This window comes from Phyllostomus discolor, chromosome 13 (assembly GCF_004126475.2).
Source record: "Phyllostomus discolor isolate MPI-MPIP mPhyDis1 chromosome 13, mPhyDis1.pri.v3, whole genome shotgun sequence".
Classification (NCBI taxonomy): domain Eukaryota; kingdom Metazoa; phylum Chordata; class Mammalia; order Chiroptera; family Phyllostomidae; genus Phyllostomus; species Phyllostomus discolor.
The window spans coordinates 4,191,049-4,203,245 of NC_040915.2; the positions used below are offsets into that span (position 1 = coordinate 4,191,049).

A 12,197-nucleotide genomic window follows, 5' to 3' on the forward strand; every position below is an offset into this window, starting at 1 on the left:
GGAAACGTTTAAGGGGCATGAACATGCTCACTGTCTTGGTTGCGGAGGCGGTCTCTCAGGTGTACACACGTCAAAACACATCCAATCATACACGTTAAATATGTGAAGTTAATTGTAAGCCAAGTATACCTAGAGAAGCCAAATAACAAAAACTCCCAGGCCACACGTGTCCGGGGCTCAGAAGGTATCAGCTCACCACGCTAAGCTTCAGGTTCCACCTGGGGGGCAGGCAAACCTCCTGCAGTCAGGTACCCGCTTCAGGCGGGTGGGTAAGAACACCTAGTCCCGCCCAAGCGCTTGGCAGGAGCTCAGAAACTTTTCTCTAAAGAATGTGGGTTTAATCAGAGACGCCCATTGGCACAACAGAGTCACTCTCTCCTGAACCACATTGGCAAACATTTCCTTAGTGTTCCTTGCTCAGTCCCAAAAAACATTAGCGTGTTTTGAAAGGGTTGGTCTGCAAACACAATGCAATTCTTCAGTAATCCTCAATGTGTGTTCCCATTCATTATTTTTCAAATACACTTCACTGCCCATCAAACCCGCCCTGTAGGGGAATGGATGGCTCCCAAGATGCCTCCTGACCCGTTGAAGAGAGGCCTGAGGCTGCCCCAGTGCATGGCCTCCAAGCCTCCTCCACACCACAGCCCGTCTTCTCCAGGGCCCAGCCGCCACAACGGCCTACTCAAAAACCCACACCGAGTTCCACCTGCTGCCCACTCCATCCCATCCACAGAGTCTGGAGTCCCCCTCCTGTGTCACGTCTGATTAGGTGGTGTGGGCTGAACAATGTCCCCCTAAATTCATGTGTTAGAGTCCTAACCCCCAGTCCTTAAAAACATGACTATATTTGAAGATGGGGTCTTGGAAGTAGCAGTTAAGAAAAATGAAGATATTATCAATGTCCAGTGTGAGTGGCATTGTTGTAAGAGGGACTAGGAGACTCATACGCAGAGAAAAGGCCACATGGAGACACAGGGCAAAGACGGCCATCTGCAGGCCAAGGAGGGGGCCTCAGGAGACGCCTACTCTGCTGACACCTTGGTCTCAGACTTCCAGCCTCCAGCACTGTGAGGAAAGAAATGTGTGTTGTTTAAGCCACTCAGAGTGTGGTACTGGTTACGGCAGCCTGAGCAGACACCCTACCCCACCCTCACTTACCTCCTTCAGAGTCCACATGGGCCCCGAGGGGAATAAAGTGAGAGCAGGTGGAAAGGACCTGGAGGATTTGGATGCTGGGCTGAGAGGGGAGTTTCACCTCATCGGCCAGGGAGGCTCTGAGGGTTGATGGGCCAGGGGAGGGAGACACCAGAGAATGTGACTGGCCTGGGGCTTGGGGTGGCTGGACTCAGTCAAAGAAGTAACTATTTCAAGAAGTGCCCCCGGCCCTGGCCAGGGGGCTCAGTTGGTTGGAACATTGTCACATACACCAAAAGTCACAGGTTTGAATCCTGGTCAGGGCACACACCTAGAATGAGGGTTTGATCTCCAGTTGGGGTGTGTACAGGAGGCAACTGATTGATGTTTCTCTCTCACATTGATGTTTCTCTCTCTCTTTCTCTCTCCCTTCCTTTCTCTCTCAAGTCAATAAACATATCCTCAGGTAAGGATTAGAAGAATCTTTTTAATTAAAAAAAAAGGGGGCCAGAGAAAAGTCCACCAGCAGGTCCTGCAGGCTGAGCAATGAGGCATCTTTTCCCAGCTCAGGGCATTCAAAGCCAAGCCTAGGTGAAAGCGTCCTCACAGGGGCGGGAAGGAGGAGGCGGAGCTGTGCTCGGAGAAGACCCCTGGCGCTGGGTGCTGACCGTCCTGGCAGCCACCGTGCAAGAAGGGGACTGACAATCCCTCATTGTCATGGTCGGGGCAGTCCTGGGAAGGGCTCCTCCCTTCATTCTCAGAGAAGTGAAGTGAAGCAGCACCTTTTTTCCAGAGGAGGAAGTTGGGGCTTGGAAAAGCCAACTTCCTAACTAATTAGGCCAAGCCAGCTAGTGAGAGGCAGCTCAGCCCAAGGTCGTCCGACTCTACAGCCCATGGCTCGAGCTGTGTGGACCCTGGGGGAGAAGCCTCTCAGCCCCAGGGCTTCTCGAAGGACTTGGGGGTGACAGCTCCTGCGGGAAGGCCATGAGCTCAGAGCTCACCCTTCAGTGGTCTGCACCCTTCAGTGCGTATGCACACACGTACACGCCCACACATACACTCAGACCCACACATGTGCACATGCACATGCACCCACTCTCATGTGTCAACACACACATGTGTGTGCACATGCACGCACATCGATCTCACATGTATACACTTGAAGAACACACACACACACTTGAGTCCCACTGCCACGTGACTGTCCTCCATCCGCACCACCACCTGGGTCTGGAAACGAGGTGCAGCCACGATGACAGCCCGCCCGCCACATGGCAAGGCACAGCTGAACAAACGGACGGGCTGCTCTTCGTGTGCGACGAGCCTGCTCAGAGGCCCTAAGTCGAGTGCATTTTATTGAGACTGTCTTCTAAAGCACCAGAATTCATTCTAATTGCTTTGTGATTCGTTTCACAACTCGAAGTTGGAAGCAAATGCAGTTTTAGAAGTTGACATTACCCATTTGAAAGCACTTTACCCCCCCACGAGTTCTGTGGTTACATCAGAAAATGAAAATTTTCTCATTTCCAGTGTGAACTGAAGCGCATGTGTGGGAGATCGCCAGTTCGCCAGGCTACTCGCGACCACTTGGGGAAGTCTGTGCCATGCTGAAAACCACAAGAATGGACAAACCTACCGATCAAAGCAAATATACTAGGTATTTGATGTTCTTTCACAGTGAAAAGACCATATAATTTTCATGAATAATAAGATTTTTATGTTGGTTGTAAAGTGAGATTTTTAAAATTTAAATGGCAAAGCTCCATCTGCGCAAAGGAGAGACTGAGAAAACGGGGCCGTGAGGCTGATTCAGTCTCTGCTTTTCCTCACCCACCAAGTCCCATTTCTCCGTCGTGGACTCGGAGGCAGCACATGCATTCACACCTTTTTACTTGCGCACAGCCTTAAAAGGCAGGCAGAGTCCAGGGTCAGGAGGACCTTAAGGCCAGCCCCGTACCCACAGGCCTTCCTCTCCAATTGGCTAACATGGACATTGCCCTGGATCCGGACACACAAAGCATTCTCAGAAGGCCAGCCATAGTCAGGGCGAGTAAGACGTGCTGAAGCACTTCAGATACAATGTGTTTCATTCCCACAGAAACCTAAGGGCCAGAATGATCATGCCCATCAAACAGATGGGTAAACTGAGGTTTGGAAAACCAGCCATTTACCCAAAATCACACAGCTGGGAAATGGTAGAGCTGGGAGGTGAACCCAGGTCTGCTTAGAGCTATAGTCTTGCCACCAGCTGAGGATGTCACATAGGCAGAAAAAGCTGCTGCTCCTGCTGCAAGCTAAGTGGTTGCTTCCCTGGGGCCAGGGGAGGGGGCAGGTCACAGGGAGGCTGTGGAAAGGGCTGGGGATGAGGACTCAGGTTACCCAGGTTCGGGCTTACGCTGCCACCTGGGCCTAATCACTGCCCTGCTCTGGGAAGGGAGGCCACCTCACAGGGAGTGGGGGGCTGAGTTGGGGGCTGTTAAGAAATAGGAGGGAACGTAAGGAAACCCTTTTGCCCAGGGCAGGCACAAGGGAGGGTCCCCCTAATCCTCTAGGAGTGCATTGACGTGCCTTTCTTTCAAATGGCAGCTGCAAACTTATTTTTTCTCCTAGTGGTTCGTGCTTAGTCCTAAAATATGTTTCCAGATGTGGTGAAGGGATGTCTTCTGAGGGCCTGTGTCAACAATTAAAGATTAATCCCAATCCTACACATGGAGAAAACCGAACAGAGAGGGAGCTGGAGTTGTGTGTGGCCTCTGGAGAAGGTTCCGAGTCACATGTGTTCTTGGGGCTGGAAGCCGGTGGGGACCGAGGGCGTGCAGGGCGCGGCACTGCCGCGCGCCGCTCAGGACAGGCTTCCGCACCAAAGCAACGCAGGAGCCTAATTCCAAGGTGACATCTTGAGTTTTTCCAAATCTTACTTTAAGGCTTTCTTGATTATCAGCTGCTTTCTGCTCAAACAACAACAAATCCAACTGAAATAAAATTTCCACCGCACGATGGATTGACTCCACTCTGCTCATCCTGTGCTTGAAGCAGGACTTCACAACGGGGTGGCAGCTTCAGGACAGGACGGGAGGACTCAAGTGTGTGTCACGGACAAACGTGGACGTTCCAGACTCAAAACAAAAAACAAAGCCCGGAACACGTTCCTCCACAGGCAGTGGCTCTGCGTCCCGAAGGACAACGGAAGAGACCTTGCCCACAAATGGCCAGCTAACCTGTGCCGACGGCAATGAGGAGGCGGCCCAGCAGCAGCGCTGGTGGAGGAGGCAGAGCCGGCTGACGCATGCTCTGTGGTCGTGGGATGCTCTGCGGTCGTGAACGTGACCACAGACACTGCAGCACTGAGCTGTGTCTGATGCCGGGTGGGAACACACATGGGCAGGGGTGAAAGGCATTCGCTGTGCAGGACGGTTAGGGGAGCGTAAATCTGTCTGTGGATAACATGCTGCTCAGGGCTAAATAGTCCTTGTTTTAGGGTGGTCAATAACCTAATCATGCTAAATCAACATACATCTTGGTTGTTTTGTTTTGTTTTTAAAGGAGGATGCGGGAGGGCTGCCGAGTTGGCATGCTACTCCCCAACACTTGGTAAAGCAGGTGGTCATGGCTCCTCCGCGGCAGCAGCTGAGCGCTGCTGAGCATGTCACCGGGCACGGAGGGAGGGTCTGCACCTGCCCTGCGAAGAGCAGACCTGAAAGACCTCTCTCTCACCAACATCTAGCAAGGCCTCCTGGTGGGGCTTGGAGCAGAGAAAGGAGAGAAACCTGCAGAAGTCTGGGGTGAAGGAGAAAGTTTCTCGGAAAGTGAAGGATTATACCAACGCCCAGCGGGGACCTGGAAGGAAAGGACAGCGGGTCCCAGTGCTCAGAGCTCACTCTCTGCTGCCCAAGTGAGTCCATCTGCTTTTTTTTTTAAAAAGATTTTATTTATTTATCTTTAGAGAGACATGAAGGGAGGGAGATAGGGAGAGAAACATCAATGTGTGGTTGCCTCTCACATGACCCCCACTGGGGACCTGGCCCACAACCCAGGCATGTGCCCTGACTGGGAATCAAACTGGTGACCCTTTGGTTCACAGGCTGGCACTCAATCCACTGAGCCACACCAGCCAGGGCAAATGTTTGCTTTTTAACAAACAACCATGAGAAATAAATATTTTGTTGCTTTCTTGTCACCCCGTTAGAGCGGCCTGAATGGGCTGAGACAGTCACTTTCTGACTCCTTGTCCAAAGTGTTTCCTGCTCCAACTCAGGGCCCCCGAAGACACCATGACACACAGCTCCCTGCGCCACGTCACTGGGACTCGGGGTGACCTCAAAGACTCCTCAGCCAGGCCAGAGGAGCAGGGCTGCCTCCTGATAAGAATGCTCTCTGGGAAGCCGAGGAAGTGGGCAGGGGAAGGTGTGCCGGGGACCAGGTGGCCCTGACTTGGGGCACGTCCACGCTGCTGTGGGCTGGACACTGTGCCTGTGCAGAGGGCTCACCTGTCCTTCTCACTCCGCCCTCCCGAGGCAGCCTGCAAACCCGGGGGCCTGGGCCTGGCCCTGGGAGCCCCACGCAGGCCACTGCCTCCACTTCAGATGCCCCCCTCTCAGCAGGGACGACAGTCGCTGTCTTCTGCATCTCACCAGGCAGTCGTGGGAAAGTCTGAAGATTTCAAGTTATCTTGTAGTTCACATTTTGTAAATTCACATTCTGTATCAAAGTACAGATTTCGATCCTGTCACAGATAAACCCAAATTTGTCAACATACAGGGCCCGGCACAAAGAATGCCCCCTTTTTGTTACAAAATCATAAGCATGTCATTCTGTAACCTAACACTGTCACACTCAGGCACACCATATGACATTTTAGGTGAAAGGTTCAAATTAAAACTATACATTATTACACCCATATTACTACCCTACTAACCACACTCAAGCAGGCATTACTTCTGCCAGGACCCTGTATTTAAATGCATAGAGAATAAAAACCTACAACCTACTGCCTATCCCATTCGATCAAAAATTCTCTCCCTGGATTTTGAGCCACTGGGCGGTAATTTCTCCAGAATGTGGCTCCAGCTTGCTGCCCAAGCCTCTCATTATTCCTCGGATGGTCATCTACTCGGTTTCACCAGCCGCGTGTCCTCGCCTCCTCCTAATGACGGAACTCCAAATTGTCCTTTGGCGCCATCCTCCACTCGGGTCCTTTCAGCTCCAGCGAGGGTCACACATGGGACCCAGGAACCCCGCCCAAGCCTGGCAGATTGGAGGCTGCCCTGCTGTTCTGGGACCAGCACGGGTCTTCCATATTGACCATCAGGGCAAATCAGGGCTTCCGCCAGAGATGCTGGGCAAGAGAAACTCTAACAGTGAGGACACTATGGGCGTGAAACCCCCGCTGTGGCGGCCACTCTGCCCCCCCACTGGGGGGAGTGAGGGCATCTTGAGAACCAGGGAGCTGGTGCAGGCACACACGGAGTCGGGAAGCCTCTAGCTGCGCCCAAGCGGAGAGTCCCCTGGACTTCTCCTTTTCCCTTTCTAATGTAGTCCAGTCTGCGCTGGGGTCCTGTCAGGTTGCTGTTTGAAGGTACAAGGATCCAAAGGCACTTGGAAAGGCTGACTCCAGTGAGATGTTACCAGTGAGGCTAGAAGGGACACCCCACTCTGGGGACTGTGACCTGACTGCACCTGTCCCGGAAGGTGCCCTGCAGGCCGGGTGAGGTATGGCTGCTGAGAAAGCCAAGGAGGTCCATGGCCAAGGGGCAAGAGCAGGGGCAGAGCTGCCTGGGCACAGCTCATGGGTACAGGACCCCATGCATGGTTTTGGGGACACTGATCTCCTTGGCCCTCGGAGCCCCTGGGTCAGTGGCCTCCAGCCCAAGCAGCCTCCCCTCATTACTGCAGTGTGGTGAGCAAGCACTGCCATCCCCCACGTCTGCTACGATGTGGCAAAGCTGGAGAGCTGGGCCCTAGAGTGCCTTCCCAAGCGTGGAGGGGAGGCCATTCCAGCCAGTCGCTGGGGGATCAGAACTGCATCTCCTTGAGGGTTAAAGACCATAAAGGCAGCGCTAAGCATGGGATTGTGCCGGAGAGAATCCGAAGCACAGCGACCATGCCTTTGACTATGGGTGGAGGCAGAGCTGGAGACAGGGCCCCGAGGGAAGCAGACATGGTGTGGCTGAGCAGTGTTCCCAGTGCATGGAGCATGGGACCCGCCGCCACGGAAGGGGGTTCGGCTATGAAAACGGCAGCAGGTCAGTGGATGGCTGCCCCACCTTCCTCTGGGGTAACAACACCCCAGGGCATCCACCTGACACCCTCGGTTGCTCCCCAGCAGCCATGCCCCATCTTCCTCACAGAGCTGGTCCTTTTCCTGTGGCTGCATGCCCAGCCTTAAGGAACAAATCCAGACTGGCCAGCCCCAGCACCTTGCCAGGGACAGGATAATGGTGATCAGGGGCTGGCTCTGGCCATGAGGGAGGTCTGCAAGAGGGGCTAGGAACTGCCCCCTGACTCAAGTAAAGAGAAAGCCTCTCAAGAAGCTGACTCCTTTTCCTGCCTCCTCCCTTCCACTCTTATGTGAACACTCCTGCTTGGGGTTGCAGCAACCACCCTGAGACCATGAGGAAAGGCCAAGGGAGTGACAGACGGACCGGACACCAACGAGGCCAAGTCATAGACCTAATGCCAGATCTTGTCAATGACTTGCAGGCTTCTGTGGTTACGAAGACAGTTCAGCGGCTATTTAGGTGATTCTTCTACGTCATCGTCATTGCTTGTCACTACCCAGGCGGTAGTGGCCGTCACATGAGGGAAGAGAAGGCCGAGGCCGAGGAAGCTGACTGAGGAGGCTGGCTGCCAGAGCTGGTAAACGGCGGGACCGAAAGCCTCCTCTGCCCACTGGTCCATGTTCACTCAGCTCTGGCTCCCCGGCTTCGAAAGGTCGAGGCACACCTTCAAAGCCAATGCATGAAAGTCCAGTGTAACAATTAAAAACTACGTTTGCAAAAGGAATGCCTCGACAGTTGGCTTGTTCTAATCATACTCTTATTATAAAGCTCTCCCAAGCTGTCGTACAAACAAAAAACAATAAACCAAGAGAAAGAAAAGGTCAGAGAGAATGTGAGCACGCCAGGAAGTATGGGATAGAAACTCTTCTGGTTTGGGAGCCAGGAAATGTCAAGGGAACAAATGTAGTGATATGTCCCCAGGACACCACAGAGCAGCCCTGACAAGTGACAGACTGACACAGAGGCTGAAAAAGCTACAGCTGGTTCTGGGTTTCTCGGTAACAACCAATATGCTGGTATATAATTGATGGTACAGAAGGAAAGTGGTTGAATTTTACCCTTGGTCTCTGGGTGTTTCTTGTTTTCAAACTGACTGGTCTGGACAATGGAAGACCAACAGCCAACAATAAATCCATTATAAGCTGGAAATGGCCGCTTCTGAACATAATTAAATGTTTCTTCCATCCTTGAATGAAACTCTTTACTGCAGTAGAATTCAAGCTTCTGTAATACCACAGCTATAGGCATAACTACTAGGGGCAGGTTGATTACTTAGGGAGCACCTTAGAAGCGTGCTATCAGATGCTTGGATCATACTGAAGATACTATTGTGAGTTACTTTTGCCCAGAAATCTGTTTTTTACGTTCTGAAAACCATTTCCCTTACTTCGCACCATGGAAGGCTCTTGAATAATCACAAGTGAACCTGAACATTCCTTTACGGGAGCTTCTGGATCTACTCGGTCAGGCCCATCAGCCAGCCTCAGTTCCGTCCCCCCGGGAACAAAGACGGTGGGTCCCCTAATGACAGTGGCATTTGTGGGCTTCTTTAAAAACATTTTTCTTCTGACAGTAAAGTGGTGTGTGTTTGGCAAGAATTCCTCTCCTTTTGTTTGGATGTGGTTTTTGTCTCCAAAACTCTGAAAACAAGTTTCCTGGTGAAAGGACCAATTGCAGGCAGCCTCCCACTCGCAGCCACTCCAGCCTGGGCTCCGGAGAGACTCCGCTGAGAACCACCCGGGACCGAAAACATACTCAAGGGCACGTGTTCTCTCCTCAAGGTGTTTTCAGTTCAACACTCATTTGTCTTTCCTATCTAATAGTTCCAAAAAAAAATACCTTCACATCTCTTTAAAGCCAATTACCCGCTCACCATGATGCACCTCCCCAAACCCCTTCCTCTGCCAGGGACGCTCTGGGTCACCAGGCAGGTTGTGTGGTTTGCCATCCAGTGACCCATGGCCAGAAGCAGGGAAAGCCTGGCCCTGGGAGACAGCCGGCTTTTCCCAGGAGGCAGTAAAAGAGCCAGAAGCTCAACCCCCAAGTGCACTCCCACGGTGGTCTCTCTGATGCTCCCCTGGGAGGGAAACACCAGCCAGCTGGCACTCTGAGCATGCGCTCCTTGGACACCAAGTTTAGTTGGTTAATAGTCGGATGTGCTGAGATGTGTCCTGTGCTAATGCCGGAATGCTGAACAGTACAGCAAATGTGAAGTGGAAATCCCAGGATTCAAACATTCCCTTTGCCTTTCTAATGGAGGGAGGGAGAGAGAGAGGGAGAGAGAGAGAGAGAGAGAGAGAGACAGAGAGAGAGAGAGAGAGAGAGAGAGAGGGAGAGAGAGAGAGAGAGAGAGCGAGCACATGTGCTCAACTGAGCACTTCGGTTTGCTCGGCGCCCCAGGTGGAGGCTGCAGCTCTCTCTCTCTGTGGACTCTCGCAGTGCCCAGTGCGAGGCTTGAGGATCCACCCTCCTCAGAAGGGGCTGCTTTCCCAGGACCCCCTCCCCCCATTAGAATGAAACAGTCTGCAAGTTCCTTGCATAAGGTCCTCCTGGGATTTCTGATTTACTCAGTGTGGGCTTGTGGTTTATTTTTACCCAGAGGGGCCTCCTGCTCGAAAGGGCAGCCAGCTCTAGCACTGACAGGTAGGCGTGTTTGTTACTGGCCCTCCGTAAGTCAGTTCAACGCCCTGGTCTCTCGGGATTTGCCAACAGAGAATGGGTTGCGATTATGAAACCTTCACCAGCAGTTACCACAGGACTCCGGAGAGATTTCTGAAGTCTGCAGGCACTTACCAGGAGAAAAGAGGAAATCATTTCATGAAGTAGAAATCTGGCCCAAAAGCCAGCAAAGACAGATGTAACGCTGGCTTAAATGAAAGTGGTAAGAAATAGGTGAGGTGAACTAGGCGGTGTGGTGTACTCTTTCCCCATCCCTCGAAGACTCCAAATGAACTCAGCGATGGTCAGACCGCTGAATACCTTACTAAAGACCGCAGCTCTGCACAGTTCAGGGAGTGGCAGTAACGGGCCTGCCCCCCTTCTCCTCCATCCCGAACACGTGCTTTTCCTACAAGGGAAGATGCTCCTTTAGGCAGGGCTCCTGCGAGGCGCCCTCCCCGGGGGAGGAAGAGGATGGCTCAGCGAGAGAGGCAAGGCAGGCGCAGCCAGGGCAGCTCTGAACAGTCCAGCTACTCTAGTCCCGGGGGCAGGCGCCGGCACTGCTGCACTTAAATGTGGAGGTTCTGATGAACACGATGGGGGAGGGCTTCGAGGCCCCCCAAACGGCTCCTGCTTTGACTGTAATAGCAGTGTCAGAGTCCCATATGCTTTCAACAAACTCGAGAAAACTCAGAAGTATCTGCCCAGGCGGCATCCCCCAGGGGTCACCGTCTGAATTTGGAACGCAGGATTTCTGGCCCCAACTGTTTTCTTCCCCTCGCCCTACCCAGCGGATGTGGGCGTCGCTCCAGGAGTGCGCGCTCGGAGGCAGCAGCCCCAGAGCACAGCATCTCTAAGTGGAGCTGCTCCGAAACACACTTTCCCGCGGGTGCAGGACGGGTGGGCTGAGCGGACCAGACCCTTCCAGGTCTCGGCCCCTCGGTGTTTCTGAGGCATTCCCCCGCCGTGGCTGCCTGTCTACTGCGGGTCCCACGCCTCCCCAGGCGCAGCAGCGTTGGCAAGAGCAGTTGCTACCGGTTGCTACCTCTTCACAACGCTGGCACAGAGGAGGAACCCGGAGCCCACCGCAGGTGGGAAGCGACCGGTCCGAGCGCACACGCTCGTGGATCCTCTCCCTCCCTCTGCTTGTCCCCTTCCAGCTCACTTTTCCCATGGCCGCTTGCCTGGGAACGCGACCTTGAGGCTGGAATGGGGACAGCAGGACCCCCTAGGGGCTGGCACCCCCACCAGCCTCGCCCCCCCACCCCGCCCCGCACAGGCCGCGGGGATGCACTCACATGCAGGGCCGGCGAACGAACGGTCCTCCGGGAGCCTACCGGGATTCCCAGCGCACGCACCCTTCCCACGGGACCGCCCCCAACCCGCGCCTCACCTCGCGCAGCAGGCGCTCCAGGTGGGGCTCGGCCCAGGCGGCCAGGGCGGCCGGAGACCCCGTTCGTCTCAGCAGCTCCCGCTCCTCCTCCAGCGCAGCCACCCGGCCCTGCAGCGAGGTTGCTTGAGCGCCCAGGAGCAGACAGGCGGCCGCTGAGCCCAGGGAGAGCAGCAGGCACAGCGCGCTCACAGTCCAGGCCCATGCTGCCGTCGCTGGGCTACCCCCGTCGCCACCGTCCGCCGGGGCGCCCTTCCTCGTGTCGCCGCCGCCGCCACGCTCGCCTGGGCTCATGGCGCGATCTCCGCGTGTGCGGTCCGAGGGGGCAGCGCAGAGCTGCGGGTGCGGACTGAACGCGGGGAGCAGGCAGAAAGTCCGAGGCGGGAGGTCGGCCCAGCGCAGGGCTTGGCCTCCAGGCAGCAGTGGACCACGGCACACGCCTCCTTCCCCGCTGCCGGCTCCCCCACAACGGCCACTTTGGGCAGTTTCCTCTATGCAGATAGACTCTGCCAGAAAAGGAGCCGGGACCCACCCAGGGGAGGAGCGGCCCGGCCAGCCTCGCGCCACGAGGGGGCGGGGGAGGGAAGGGAGCTGGCTCCTCGGTGCAACACCCCCTCAACCCCCGCGCGCGCTCGTCTAGCGGACCCCTGGAGCAGCGCGCACCTCCGCCCTCAGCTGCCCTGGGCGCCCGGGTGCACCCACTCCCGCGCGTGCACCGCTGCGACTCCCCGGCA

General features: G+C 54.8%; 1 protein-coding gene across 7 annotated transcripts in view; it reads right to left on the bottom strand.

Moving 5' to 3' along the window:
• COL23A1 (collagen type XXIII alpha 1 chain) overlaps nucleotides 1–12,197 on the bottom strand; it is a 291,034-nt gene extending 278,837 nt beyond the window's left edge. For 2 of the 7 annotated variants that reach the window (XM_036014914.1, XM_036014917.1), the window contains exon 1: nucleotides 11,467–12,196. In XM_036014914.1, coding sequence (XP_035870807.1) covers nucleotides 11,467–11,757 — 291 coding nt within the window. In that variant the 5' untranslated portion in view covers nucleotides 11,758–12,196. Of the gene's footprint in view, nucleotides 1–11,466 lie in introns of all 7 variants that reach the window. The other 5 variants (XM_036014913.1, XM_036014915.1, XM_036014916.1 and 2 more) reach the window with 4 other exon arrangements.